The sequence below is a fragment of the Palaemon carinicauda genome, chromosome 19 (genome assembly GCF_036898095.1).
Source record: "Palaemon carinicauda isolate YSFRI2023 chromosome 19, ASM3689809v2, whole genome shotgun sequence".
NCBI classification, from domain to species: domain Eukaryota; kingdom Metazoa; phylum Arthropoda; class Malacostraca; order Decapoda; family Palaemonidae; genus Palaemon; species Palaemon carinicauda.
Window position 1 is genome coordinate 99,279,573 of NC_090743.1, and position 16,024 is coordinate 99,295,596.

At 42.6% G+C, this 16,024-nt stretch overlaps 1 protein-coding gene across 3 annotated transcripts in view; it reads left to right on the forward strand.

Annotated features, from left to right (window-relative positions):
* The window catches only part of LOC137658289 (uncharacterized), a 143,271-nt gene that overhangs the window by 111,635 nt on the left and 15,612 nt on the right, over positions 1-16,024 (forward strand). The window contains exons 3-5 of one of the 3 annotated variants that reach the window (XM_068392964.1): positions 11,486-11,595; positions 12,141-12,326; positions 12,411-12,706. In XM_068392964.1, the coding sequence (XP_068249065.1) occupies positions 11,493-11,595; positions 12,141-12,326; positions 12,411-12,424 (303 nt within the window). In that variant the 5' untranslated portion in view covers positions 11,486-11,492 and the 3' untranslated portion in view covers positions 12,425-12,706. Of the gene's footprint in view, positions 1-11,485; positions 11,596-12,140; positions 12,339-12,410; positions 12,707-16,024 lie in introns of those variants that run through there. The other 2 variants (XM_068392963.1, XM_068392962.1) reach the window with 2 other exon arrangements.

The following is a 16,024-nucleotide window of genomic DNA, read 5'->3' on the forward strand; positions in this document are numbered from 1 at the left end:
AATATCTTTACAAGTATAAAATGCCTAAATAGCTTTCATAATTGATTAATTAATGCTATTTAATCCGGAAATGTCGTTCTACTAACTAAATAACACATGCCTAACGAATGACAGCGCCTATGGCGCCTCCGGTAACAGGCCTAGCTCCTAAGCACAATAAATTACTCTTAATTTCACTGTGAGACAGGAGATAAAATATGCACATTGTAAATAATCAATAATCAACTTTCCAGAGGCGAAAGCAGCTGGAGATTGCATAATAATCCTCACAGAATTGATTGAAAAAGTTAGATCAACAAGGAACAGCACCGTGCGAATTCGCTACAAAATTAGGAATGTCCGCCATCTTGGATATGGCGCCATCTTGATACTCAATAGTAGTATGGGAAATAGGGTAACATTGATAACAGCTCCTCGTCCAAAATTGCCACTTCCCCCTCGAAGCGAAAATGCTATTCGGGGTGAACATCACTATGTGTCATATCAAGATATACGTCCCCTGATTTATACGTTATCCTTAAGAGAATATTAAGGATATTTGCGCCAGGAGTTAGAATTCTGGAGACCTAATGGTAAATTCTCTGAGAATATCACTGTAGTACATATATCCCTTCAAAGCTACTGTTAGGAACCTTCCATCAGGACGACATGGCTTGAGCCCAAATTTATATATATATATATATATATATATATATATATATATATATATATATATATATATATATATATATATATATATATATATATATATATATATATGTGTGTGCAAATGACATATTTCTCTTTTAGTGAATCACAAGAAGAATTGCAAAAGGTGATAGAAGATTTGAATAGAGTAACGAGGTATGTAGGACTGAATATAAATATGAGTAAAACTAAGATAATGTTCAATGAAAATTCGGAGGAACAACAAATAAGTATTATGGACGGGCCCCTGGAGATTATTGATAAACATACGTACTTAGAACAGAAAGTAAGTGTATCTCCAGGACACGAGACCGAAATTAAAAGAAAGATAAGCGTGGGATGAAGAGCTTTTGGTAAACAAAATGAGATTATAAGAAGCAAAATGTCACTTTTTCTAAAAACTTAAGTTATCTAACTAGATGGTCTTTCCAGTATTAGGTTATGTATCATAAACTTAGTGTTACTAAAACTTTAGAACATAAGTTAATTACAACTTGTACCAACCGTGTGGCACAAAATTGTACATAATTATGTTGTATATATTATGCTTGTATCTGCGCTCTTCCCTCGCACTAAAAAGAACCTGAATGATCATGTCTCCGTTTTGCTCTGTAACATTGTCTGTCTCTCGAACAGGTCATGTCCTGTTGCCTTGAGGTTTTGTATATAAAGAAGAGTGTTCCTTAATAAAACTCAGTTGATTGCATCCTGCCTTTGAGTTCACAACTCCTCTCTCGGCCCGTCACATTGGTGACCCCGGAAGTCGACTCGCTCCCACTGCCTTCCACCCCCACCTCCCTCGCCCCTCCATCGTTGGTACTATGACGGAGACAGACTCTACCACAGCAGTTGGCGCCGCCCCATTGAAACTTTCACCGTTCGCCACCGGAGAAGCGTTTGCTTGGTTTCAGCGCTCAGAAGTCCAGTTTCGTATCAGGGGCGTGACTCGCTCAACCACCAAAGTGGATTATGTTCTCGCGGCGATACCCGAGGACACCTTCCCAGAAATATCCGACTGGCTTTGTGAACAAGGAGACACCCCAATAGCGTATGAAGCCCTCAAAACATACCTTCTACAGCAGTACTCGCCGTCACCAGCCGCCCGTATAGCAAAGCTTTTTCAGCTCTCGCAACAACCGTTGGGGGACCAAAGGGCTTCGCTTGCCCTCAGGGAAATGACCAGTATCGCTCGCCTTCAACCTGCCACAGACGGCTCTCCTCGTGAGGTGAACCTACTTCGTGCCCTTTGGATACGCCGTTTACCCGAACCTGTAGGCGCTGCCATACCCGATGTCGATAGTTTACCCATAAAGGACTTGATGACCAAAGCCGACGCCCTTATGGACAGCCACTTCAAGACCTCCATCAACGCCTCCACCCCTGACGCCTACCCAGTGACGTGCCGAAGCGGCGACAAAGCCGCCCACCACCCACCAATCGCTCGCGCCCCAACGAACGACTTCTACAGCCACTTACTACCTCCCATCCGCCGCAGTTTTGCTACTACCACTTCAGATTCGGGGCAACCGCGAAGAAATGTGCCAAGGATTGTCAGTGGCCAAAAAACGTGTAAGTAGGCCATCGCTTGTGGCGGTGGCCTCCCATGTTTCTAATCTTTTCTTTTTACAGGATGCAGGAACGGGCGTGCAATTTTTGGTAGACACGGGTGCTTGTCGTTCTCTTTGCCAAGGAAACTCTTCAAGGCACGACGTAGTCTGTCTACATCTGCCGACGTCCGCTTAGTAGCTGCCAACGGATCTGCGATACCCACCTACGGTTACGAGAACCTCACATTATCGTTCGGAAACGGTAAATTCAATTGGAAGTTTCTCGTTGCTGACGTCACAATGCCAATCCTCGGTGCGGATTTCCTCTCTCATTTCCACCTTCTGGTCGATGTCGCCCACCAACAATTGGTCAACGCAGACTCGTACTTGTCGACACCTCTTCAACCCGCCCCCTCTAACCTCGCTCTCCACATCAGCGCACCCACGGATGCCTACGCCCACCTCCTCACGTCGTACCCGGAAGTTTTCCGTCCAGAACTTCGCCAAACGCCCACGGTTCCTGCCAAGCACGGTATTTATCACCATATTAAGACGACGGGACCCCCAGTCTTCGCAAAATTCAGACGTCTGGCACCGGAACGATTGGCAGCCGCCAAACAGACGTTCGTCGAAATGGAGGAAATGGGCCTTTGCCAAAAGGCCTCAAGCTCATGGTCGTCACCCTTACACATCGTTCTGAAGAAAGACGGCTCCCTCCGTCCGTGCGGGGATTACAGGCGCCTGAACATGCAAAACAGAACCGGATCACTACCCCCTCCCAAACATTGCCGATGTAACCTCCTACCTGCACAAAGCGAAGGTTTTCTCTACGCTCGACCTCTTGAAGGGGTATTATCAGGTGCCTATGAACCCAGAAGACATCCCCAAGACCGCCATCACCACTCCGTTTGGCACATACACCTTCAATCACTCCTGTTTTGGCCTTCGTAATGCTGGGGCAACGTTTCAACGTCTCATGGATGGCATCTTAGGGGACCTCCCTTTCTGTGTATGTTATGTGGACGACATACTTGTGTTCTCCTCCTCAAAAGAGGAACACCTCCGTCACCTACGCATCGTGCTCGACCGCCTGCAACAAAACGGCCTTGTAGTCCAGTACGACAAGTGTACCTTTGGCGCCAACGAAGTGTCGTTCTTAGGGCACCGTATCACTCCTGAAGGAGTCCATCCCCTCCCTGAGAAGGTAGCAGCCGTTCAGAACTTCCCCGCGCCCTCGACCGTCAAAGCTCTGCAGGAATTCTTGGGCATGATCAACTATTATCACCGTTTTCTGCCAGCCATTGCCGCCACTCTTGCTCCCCTCTACGCCTCCCTCAAGGGCAAGCCAAAGGACCTGAAGTGGGGTCCCCTTCAAGAAGCGGCCTTCTGCAATGCAAAGAAGGCCCTATCAACTGCTGCGGCTCTCACTTTTCCTATCCCACACGCCCCTCTCCTTCTCTCCACCGATGCCTGCGTCATCGCTATTGGTGCAGTACTCGAGCAGGTGGTCAAAGGCTCGCCCCGCCCATTGGCCTTCTTCAGCAGAAAACTGTCCAAGGCAGAATCGGGTTATTCTACGTTCGATCGAGAATTGCTGGCGGTGCACTTGGCTGTCCGTCACTTTCGCCATTTCTTAGAAGGTACGCCCTTCGTCATTCGCACAGACCACATGCCTCTGGTGCACGCCTTCACTCAACAGTCTGACGCCTGGTCCGCCCGTCAATGCCGACATCTCTCCGCCGTGGCTGAATACAATTGCACCCTCCAATACGTCCCTGGGAAAATGAATCCTGTTGCCGATGCCCTGTCAAGAAACACGTTGGCTGCCGTTCAACTGGGATTGGATTACAACGCCCTGGCTGAAGCCCAACAACAGGATCCAGAGTATCAAGCTTGTAGGACATCCTGCACGTCCCTCCGTTGGGAAGATTTTCCCCTCGAAGACTCCAACACCACCCTCCTCTGTGACGTCAGTACTGGTAGACCGCGACCTTGGATTCCTGCCCCCATGCGCCGACCCGTGTTTGATTTCATTCACGGCCTTTCACATCCCTCGTGCCGTTCTACTGCACAGCTGCTGAAGGCAAAGTTCATTTGGCACGGCATTTCTAAGGATGCTAAGGATTGGGTCCGCGCCTGTACTTCTTGCCAAACTTCCAAAGTACATCGACACACGGATTCAGGAGTGGGCACCTTTCCTCAACCTCAGCGTCGTTTCGCACACATTCATGTCGACGTTGTAGGCCCCCTACCCACATCACAAGGACATCGTTACCTGTTTACCGTCATCGACCGCTCCACTCGTTGGCCTGAAGCCATTCCCATGGAAACTGCAACGTCCGCCTCATGTACATCTGCCTTACTCTCTGGATGGATTTCAAGATTCGGTATCCCTGAGCATATTACTTTTGACAGGGGAACCACTTTCACCTCTCAATTGTGGACGTCATTAGCGAATCTCCTGGGCATCACCCTACATCAGACAACGGCCTACAACCCCGCTGCCAATGGAATGGTTGAACGTTTTCATCGCACCCTCAAAGCAGCTTTGATGTCCCGCTGCAAGGATTGCAACTGGTTTACTCAACTTCCCTGGGTCCTCCTGGGACTAAGGACCACTCCTAAAGACGCCCTCGACGTCTCGGCAGCTGAAATGGTGTATGGCGACCCGTTGGTCGTCCCTGCCGAATTTTTTCCTTCTACAACCTCCTCCGACGATCTCCAGCGCATACGTCACGTCGTGGGAAAATTTACTCCGTGCCGCCAGACTTACAAGCCCCCAGCGAAGCATCACATACCAACGGACTTGCACTCGGCAATGCACGTCTTCCTGCGCAACGACACTAGCAAGCCACCACTAACGCCCCCTTACACGGGCCCTTTCCTTGTGATCCGACGCAGTCCGAAAGCATTCCTACTAAACATTCGCGGCAAAGAAGACTGGGTCTCCATTGATCGTCTAAAACCTGCTTATCTTCTGCCAGATGACCAGCCTACAGTTCGCCTCTCTAGATCAGGGCGCCCTATTTAACATGTACAGTATGTCATTTTTAGGGGGGGAGCCATGTACCAACCGTGTGGCACACAATTGTTCATAATTATGTTGTATATATTATGCTTGTATCTGCGCTGTTCCCTCGCACTAAAAAGAACCTGAATGATCATGTCTCCGTTTTGCTCTGTAACATTGTCTGTCTCTCGAACAGGTCATGTCCTTTTGCCTTGAGGTTTTGTATATAAAGAAGAGTGTTCCTTAATAAAACTCAGTTGATTGCATCCTGCCTTTGAGTTCACAACTCCTCTCTCGGCCCGTCACATTGGTGACCCCGGAAGTCGACTCGCTCCCACTGCCTTCCACCCCCACCTCCCTCGCCCCTCCATCGTTGGTACTATGACGGAGACAGACTCTACCACAGCAGTTGGCGCCGCCCCATTGAAACTTTCACCGTTCGCCACCGGAGAAGCGTTTGCTTGGTTTCAGCGCTCAGAAGTCCAGTTTCGTATCAGGGGCGTGACTCGCTCAATCACCAAAGTGGATTATGTTCTCGCGGCGATACCCGAGGACACCTTCCCAGAAATATCCGACTGGCTTTGTGAACAAGGAGACACCCCAATAGCGTATGAAGCCCTCAAAACATACCTTCTACAGCAGTACTCGCCGTCACCAGCCGCCCGTATAGCAAAGCTTTTTCAGCTCTCGCAACAACCGTTGGGGGACCAAAGGGCTTCGCTTGCCCTCAGGGAAATGACTAGTATCGCTCGCCTTCAACCTGCCGCAGACGGCTCTCCTCGTGAGGTGAACCTACTTCGTGCCCTTTGGATACGCCGTTTACCCGAACCTGTAGGCGCTGCCATACCCGATGTCGATAGTTTACCCATAAAGGACTTGATGACCAAAGCCGACCCCCTTATGGACAGCCACTTCAAGACCTCCATCAACGCCTCCACCCCTGACGACGAGGATGCCTATTCAACGTCAACCGAAGCTGACATGAATGCCGTAGGACATACACGCCTACCCCGTGACGTGCCGAAGCGGCGACAAAGCCGCCCACCACCCACCAATCGCTCGCGCCCCAACGAACGACTTCTACAGCCACTTTCTACCTCCCATCCGCCGCAGTTTTGCTACTACCACTTCAGATTCGGGGCAACCGCGAAGAAATGTGCCAAGGATTGTCAGTGGCCAAAAAACGTGTAAGTAGGCCATCGCTTGTGGCGGTGGCCTCCCATGTTTCTAATCTTTTCTTTTTACAGGATGCAGGAACGGGCGTGCAATTTTTGGTAGACACGGGTGCTTGTCGTTCTCTTTTGCCAAGGAAACTCTTCAAGGCACGACGTAGTCTGTCTACATCTGCCGACGTCCGCTTAGTAGCTGCCAACGGATCTGCGATACCCACCTACGGTTACGAGAACCTCACATTATCGTTCGGAAACGGTAAATTCAATTGGAAGTTTCTCGTTGCTGACGTCACAATGCCAATCCTCGGTGCGGATTTCCTCTCTCATTTCCACCTTCTGGTCGATGTCGCCCACCAACAATTGGTCAACGTAGACTCGTACTTGTCGACACCTCTTCAACCCCGCCCCCTCTAACCTCGCTCTCCACATCAGCGCACCCACGGATGCCTACGCCCGCCTCCTCACGTCGTACCCGGAAGTTTTCCGTCCAGAACTTCGCCAAACGCCCACGGTTCCTGCTAAGCACGGTATTTATCACCATATTAAGACGACGGGACCCCCAGTCTTCGCAAAATTCAGACGTCTTGCACCGGAACGATTGGCAGCCGCCAAACAGACGTTCGCCGAAATGGAGGAAATGGGCCTTTGCCAAAAGGCCTCCAGCCCATGGTCGTCACCCTTACATATCGTTTTGGAGAAAGACGGCTCCCTCCATCCGTGCTGGGATTACAGGCGCCTGAACATGCAAACAGAACCGGATCACTACCCCCTCCCAAACATTGCCGATGTAACCTCCTACCTGCACAAAGCGAAGGTTTTCTCTACGCTCGACCTCTTGAAGGGGTATTATCAGGTGCCTATGAACCCAGAAGACATCCCCAAGACCGCCATCACCACTCCGTTTGGCACATACACCTTCAATCACTCCTGTTTTGGCCTTCGTAAGGCTGGGGCAACGTTTCAACGTCTCATGGATGGCATCTTAGGGGACCTCCCTTTCTGTGTATGTTATGTGGACGACATACTTGTGTTCTCCTCCTCAAAAGAGGAACACCTCCGTCACCTACGCATCGTGCTCGACTGCCTGCAACAAAACGGCCTTGTAGTCCGGTACGACAAGTGTACCTTTGGCGCCAACGAAGTGTCATTCTTAGGGCACCGTATCAGTCCTGAAGGAGTCCATCCCCTCCCTGAGAAGGTAGCAGCCGTTCAGAACTTCCCCGTGCCCTCGACCGTCAAAGCTCTGCAGGAATTCTTAGGCATGATCAACTATTATCACCGTTTTCTGCCAGCCATTGCCGCCACTCTTGCTCCCCTCTACGCCTCCCTCAAGGGCAAGCCAAAGGACTTGAAGTGGGGTCCCCTTCAAGAAGCAGCCTGCTGCAATGCAAAGAAGGCCCTATCAACTGCTGCGGCTCTCACTTTTCCTATCCCACACGCCCCTCTCCTTCTCTCCACCGATGCCAGCGACGTCGCTATTGGTGCAGTACTCGAGCAGGTGGTCAAAGGCTCGCCCCGCCCATTGGCCTTCTTCAGCAGAAAACTGTCCAAGGCAGAATCGGGTTATTCTACGTTCGATCGAGAATTGCTGGCGGTGCACTTGGCTGTCCGTCACTTTCGCCATTTCTTAGAAGGTACGCCCTTCGTCATTCGCACAGACCACATGCCTCTGGTGCACGCCTTCACTCAACAGTCTGACGCCTGGTCCGCCCGTCAACGCCGACATCTCTCCGCCGTGGCTGAATACAATTGCACCCTCCTATACGTCCCTGGGAAAATGAATCCTGTTGCCGATGCCCTGTCAAGAAACACGTTGGCTGCCGTTCAACTGGGATTGGATTACAACGCCCTGGCTGAAGCCCAACAACAGGATCCAGAATATCAAGCTTGTAGGACATCCTGCACGTCCCTCCGTTGGGAAGACTTTCCCCTCGAAGACTCCAACACCACCCTCCTCTGTGACGTCAGTACTGGTAGACCGCGACCTTGGATTCCTGCCCCCATGCGCCGACCCGTGTTTGATTTCATTCACGGCCTTTCACATCCCTCGTGCCGTTCTACTGCACAGCTGCTGAAGGCAAAGTTCATTTGGCACGGCATTTCTAAGAATGCTAAGGATTGGGTCCGCGCCTGTACTTCTTGCCAAACTTCCAAAGTACATCGACACACGGATTCAGGAGTGGGCACCTTTCCTCAACCTCAGCATCGTTTCGCACACATTAATGTCGACGTTGTAGGCCCCCTACCCACATCACAAGGACATCATTACCTGTTTACCGTCATCGACCGCTCCACTCGTTGGCCTGAAGCCATTCCCATGGAAACTGCAACGTCCGCCTCATGTACATCTGCCTTACTCTCTGGATGGATTTCAAGATTCGGTATCCCTGAGCATATTACTTCTGACAGGGGAACCACTTTCACCTCTCAATTGTGGACGTCATTAGCGAATCTCCTGGGCATCACCCTACATCAGACAACGGCCTACAACCCCGCTGCCAATGGAATGGTTGAACGTTTTCATCGCACCCTCAAAGCAGCTTTGATGTCCCGCTGCAAGGATTGCAACTGGTTTACTCAACTTCCCTGGGTCCTCCTGGGACTAAGGACCACTCCTAAAGACGCTCTCGACGTCTTGGCAGCTGAAATGGTGTATGGCGACCCGTTGGTCGTCCCTGCCGAATTTTTTCCTTCTACAACCTCCTCCGACGATCTCCAGCGCATACGTCACGTCGTGGGAAAATTTACTCCGTGCCGCCAGACTTACAAGCCCCCAGCGAAGCATCACATACCAACGGACTTGCACTCGGCAACGCACGTCTTCCTGCACAACGACACTAGCAAGCCACCACTAATGCCCCCTTACACGGGCCCTTTCCTTGTGATCCGACTCAGTCCGAAAGCATTCCTACTAAACATTCGCGGCAAAGAAGACTGGGTCTCCATTGATCGTCTAAAACCTGCTTATCTTCTGCCAGATGACCAGCCTACAGTTCGCCTCTCTAGATCAGGGCGCCCTATTTAACATGTACAGTATGTCATTTTTATGGGGGGAGCCATGTACCAACCGTGTGTCACACAATTTTACATAATTATGTTGTATATATTATGCTTGTATCTGCGCTCTTCCCTCGCACTAAAAAGAACCTGAATGATCATGTCACCGTTTTGCTCTGTAACATTGTCTGTCTCTCGAACAGGTCATGTCCTGTTGCCTTGAGGTTTTGTATATAAAGAAGAGTGTTCCTTAATAAAACTCAGTTGATTGCATCCTGCCTTTGAGTTCACAACTCCTCTCTCGGCCCGTCACAAACTCAAAGAGTTATGGAAAGAATAAAGAGGGGAATAACACTAACAGATAGAAAAAGAACATGAATACGAGAGCAAACTAAAGTAGAGGATATTCATTCAACGTGTGAGAAAAAGAAAATGGACAAAGGAAAGGGTCCCGAGGGATTGCAAAAGAATCGGGAAAAGAAAGAGATTAACGAACCAGTAACGTTTGCGGGTGTTGACTGGTATAAATTTATATAATTTTAAAAGCATTTAGATAAACAAATAGTATATTATACATAGACGATCGCAAACTAGCGCACACACAAATACACTCACGCACACACATATATAAATAAGCATATATGTATGTATATATATAATATATATATATATATGTGTGTGTGTGTGTGTGTATACTCCTGTGTGTGTGTGTGTGTGTGTGTTTGTGTGTGTGTACTCCTGTGTGTGTGTGTGTGTGTGTGTATAATAGAACAGCTGTTTATGTAAGTGTTTTTAAACTATTTTCATCAATACAAAATCCAATTTTTCTAATCATTGTACTTTTGGACGTAACTTGTTTCTAACAGCCAAATAATTGTTATAGATCGTCGATAGATTGCCTGAAAATCTTTATAGGTGTTATATATTTTTTTCTTAATTATTCAGATAGTTTTCTTTCTGTTCACTGCCGTCTTAGGAACACTTAGAAATACTTAGGAACACGTAGAAAGAATGCATGTCTGATACCAGCCTTCATTAATGCAAGGGTCAAGATATCAACTGTAATGAACGAAGTTTGGCTTGAGGAAAGATCATATACTTAAGATATGATGTTATGTAATGTGTTCAGTTGAATAGTAGCCTTGTGCTGTTCTATTGAACGCTTAAACCTTTCGAATCTTATATCATGTGAACCACACTACAACAGAAGGTGATATTGATACACTGACCTATTCATCCAAAACGTACTATTATGGTATAAGCACATAATAACACATCACCTTTGATTAATGTTGGAGAATTTATTCAAGCAACAGGGTTCATTCAAAAATCTAACTTGCTTAAAGGAAACCAAAATCGTGTTATACATCTCCTTTGATTTTTCACACAGGAAATAAGTGTTAAAAGTACAGCTGTTCTTAGGGCAAAAAAAAAAACTAAATTTACGAGATATGCTGCATTATTTGTGGAAGTAATTACTGTTTTAATGACAGTTTCTAAAGAAATTTGTCAAAAAAAAAGAGCCAGATTAGAAATAATCCCGTACAGCACGTAAAGAGCCAGTTTGCTGTGCCCACTGTAATACTAATTGTGCTTTGCTTAATGTTTTTAGTGATGCATTGATGCAATAAGAAATAAAATGAATAAAGAATGACTTTACAAATGTGGTACTATGAAAATGTTAGTGATAATTTTTTTTTTTGGTAAAACAGGCAAATGAAGAATAGAACACATAAGATAAGAGTCTCGATCTACCTCTTGATAATCATGTACTTAAAAGTCAAACAAGAGTCGGAAATTTTCTTGAATATTTTCTGAAACGTCCATAAAGAGTAATAAGTAATTGCAGATTCTTTAGCCTCTTGGTGGTTTGTCGGGAAATCTGTCCCACTGATAGTGTAGTGCTTAATCTATCTTTCTCTTCCATATAAAGGAGGAGAGAGAGAGAGAGAGAGAGAGAGAGAGAGAGAGAGAGAGAGAGTGTGTGTTCCATATTTCCAGACAGGTTTTTCTATGACCACAGATGTGGTCTAACACATGTGTAACTTCCCCCCGCGACGTTCTTTTTCCAGGCACAATATGACATTGCAGATTAGAAAACTTCTTCCGGGAGATTTTGGTCGCTACACTTGCTCCATAAGAAATAAAGAATGTCAAGGCTCCTACACTACGACTCTAAGAGGTAAGGGTTTTTGTTCCGCTCTTTTTGTTTTCCAAAGCAAACGTTTGCCGTCTTATGCAAACATTCGTTGTCGTAGGGTCTTTATTGACTTATCCTTCTCACGTCTGATTATGAGCCCATTTTTTCTCGTTTATTTAAAGCAACATTTCAGTGATGATTATGATTTTTAACGTTCAGTCGTGTGGTGAATATAGCGGCTGTTAAATACAGTTTTAAAAAAGAACCAGTAAATGCATTTTATAAATGGTGGTAATTTCACATATTGGAAAAAATATCATTCACTTAAAATCTCATCAATCATATGCTGTTGACTGAAATGACTCAACATTAGAATTCATTCTTTTTTGAGTGCATAATCGAAGCTGGTTCGTTGGCAAAAAGTAATGAAAAGTCTTATATCGTACCATTTTGTAATAAATCGTTTTTATAAAAAAAGAAGTCTCTTCATTACTCGATGATTCCTTTCAAACTTGTGCGTATGATAGATTAATACCTCTTATATTATTGAGTCTATTCATCATACAACCACACCTTCCACCTTGTAGAGATCACCACAACCATGGCTCCGCCAACGACCTCTTCAACCATCACTACCATAAGCACTTACACAACGACGCTGATGACCCATCTGTATAACAGCTTAGGGGCGCCGACGTCTTCCAGATCCCATACCAGTTACGACGACGACACAGTCAACCTTTCAGCCCCATTAATCATCAATTTAACTCCTGGTGTGTACAGAGGTTCGTATTTCTCTTCTTACTTTATATTTGCTACTGCCTCATTCACTAATCTCAAGTTATTTTTATTCATAGGGAACCACGAGTAAAGAGAATGAAAATGACAATATCGAAGCAGTTATTTACGATGGTGTAAGGCCACGAGAAAAATATGAGCAGGTGCTAGAGATCTTTCACCTTTGAGTTGAGCCTAAGGAATTTTCAATCAAACTACGAACAAAGGGATCAAAGAAAGGTCTTAGGGCAGACCTCTCTTTGTTTACCTTTTTACTAAATGAAACAAAGTGTTTTTATAATAGTCTCTCTCCGTTGGTCTGTACAATGCCTCATAGTTAAGGCAGAAGTTGTTTGCATTTCAAAGTTTCCCTTTCCTTTTATTACATATTCAGATTTTTTATTGTATTGCAGTCAACTTAGAATATATATATATAATATATATATATATATATATATATATATATATTTATATATATACTGTATATATATATATATATATATATATAAATAAATATATACATCATATATATATAATATATATATATATAATATGTGTTTGTGTGTTTATAAAAAAAGAACAACAATAACAAATGCAGCTGTTTCTGTAAAGGCCTCCGACATGTTCTTAATGATGTCTTGGGTTTGGCCACACTGGTCACTGCGATGTGGTGATGGTGGGAGACTTTAGTCTGGGAGCACAAAAAAACCCGATATAGTATGATTGGCCTTGTCAAACCTTCCCCCATGTTAAGGAATCCCCATTAATATATATATATATATATATATATATATACAGTATATGTATATATATTTATATATATACTGTATATATATATTTATACAGTATATATATATGTGTATGTATATTTATACAGTATATATATATATATATATATACTTATACAGTATATATACTATATATATATATATATATATACTCTATATTTATATTTATACAGTATATATATATATATATATACATATACATATATATATATACTATATATATATTTATACAGTATGTACCCTCAATATATATATATGTATATATAAATATAAATATATATATATATACATATATATATATATATATATATATATTGATAGTTGGGGTGCTCTCTGGAATCGTAATTTAAGTAAAAATAAAATGGTCAATACTGCTATCATCTTTTTTCTATCATTTTTATTGTGGTCATCAAACCAAATGACCTCATAGTAAATTCAAGAGATTGCAAAGCTTATGACTTGGAATTGAAAAGACTAACAGAAAATACTGATCAAGGATACTAAGGACGTCATAAACTGTGGCTATGTAAATATACAATCTGTGGGTAATAAAACTATTCAAATTCGAGAATTTATAAACGAGAAATATTTGGACCTGCTCGCATTATCTGAAACATGGTTAATTAACTTGGACAAGGCAAAGATCACTAAAATGACGCTCCCCCCTCCCACATACACACATACCTTTCACATTTCGAGAGAGGGGAGGTCTGGTGGTGTCGGGCTCTTCATTCATAAAGGTTACTCAAATCCTAAAATGTTACAAAGAACCAGTGTAACAAGCTTTGTATATTTACGCAAAAAAAAAAAAAAAAAAAAAAAATCCCTTGTAACAGTCTATAAACCTCCGAAAACAAATACCATTATCTTCTTTGAATAATTCAGTGAACTCATCAAAATGATTATAATGCAGAAAAATTAATTAGTTAATTGTGGAGACTTCAATCTTTGGATGGATGACGCATCAAATCCTGATGCTTCAGCATTTAGTAACTTATTGGAATCTTATCAATTGGTGAATAATGTCGACTGTGCAACAACATTAACTGAACGAACAAGATAAAACAACAGTGGAGGTCGTGTAGAGAGTAGGGTTCCCCTGCTGTATAGGATCGGGTAAACAGCCGTCAAAGTAAAGTAAGTATATATATATATATATATATATATATATATATATATATATATATATATATATATATATATATATATATATATATTTATTTTATATATATATATGTATGTATATATATATATATATATATATATATATATATATATATATATATATATATATATATATATATATATATAAACATAAACACAAACACACACACACACACACACACACACACACACACACACACACATATATATATATATATATATATATATATATATATATATATATATATATATTTATTTATATACATATGAATGATTAGTTTTAATTTTATTGCCCATAGATATTAATACAGATTTCCTACACTCAAGAGGTCTGCGCTACACAACTAGGCCTAGCTGGTCCAGACGGCCAATTTGGGTTCTCTATAGGGTTTGTCCCGTCAATGCCAATCAAGAAAGATAAAAAGAGTTATAATTTAATGGTTTTTTTTTGACCAGTTGAATACAGCATGTGCACATGATAATGCAACATGAATTTTACTTGATACTTATGTATAGTGCTTTATTTACTTCTGCTACTGTTACTTATGGTTCCGGCCCAGGTGTTTCATTATTTCTATTAGCAACGTTATTTTTTATATAATTATTATTATTTTTATTATTATTATTATTATTATTATTTTTGTTATTATTGTTATTATTCTTATTATTATTATTTTTGTTCGTGTTGTGTTTTTTGTAGTTATTATTATTATTATTATTATTATTGTTATCATTATTATTATTATTATTATTATTATTACTATTATAATTACCATTATATATTATTATTATTATTATCATTATTATTATAAGCAACGTTATTTTTTATATTAATATTATTATTATTATCATTATTATTATTATTATTATTATTATTATTATTATTAACGTTATTTTTCATATTATTACTATTATCATCATCATCATCATCATCATTATTATTAGCTAACCTAAAACCTTAGTTGATAAAAAGTATGTTATAAGCCCAAAGGCTCCAGCAGGGAAAAAATAGCCTAATGAGGAAAGGAAATAAAGAAACAATCTACAAGAGGAGTAATGAACATTTAACTAAAAACAACTTAAAAAAGCAAGAGGTAGATAAATAAGATAGAATAGTGTGCTTGAGTGTAGCTTCGAACAGAACTCTACCTCAAGAAAGTTATAAGGAGCTCAGATGAGTGCCTTATATTAGAAACCAAAGTTTCTAAGCACAAAAGTATACCATACTGTCTAGACGCAACTGTAAGGTCTCGAATATTTATGTGAAGACCACAAAAATTTAAATACAGTAGACAACACTAATTCTAGGACATACTGGTCTCGGATTTCATTCAGTTTTTCTAGACAGGATGAGAATTACTGGCAGTAAGAAGATTTGTCATACCTAAAAAGCAAATTAACAATAATATTATAATCAATATGAACGGAATCATAAATAAAGTGATCGATAAAACCAATTGAATATAGATAAAAACTCAGAAAAACTGGTCAACATTGCGAAGCCGATACACAATGCAAGGCAAAACACCCTCCCGGATAGCCACTTCAACTGAAGGGAATACAGTGAGGACTGTTTTGAAATGATTAAGAAATCGATTAGGAAAAGACAACCTGTTGATAGACCACCAGGCATCCATGGCCCTTCTATTAAGCCTACCCAACGCACCATTTAAAAAGAACAAGAGGAAGAAAATAATAAGATAGAATAGCGTCCCCGGGTGTACCCTCAAGCAAGAGAACCC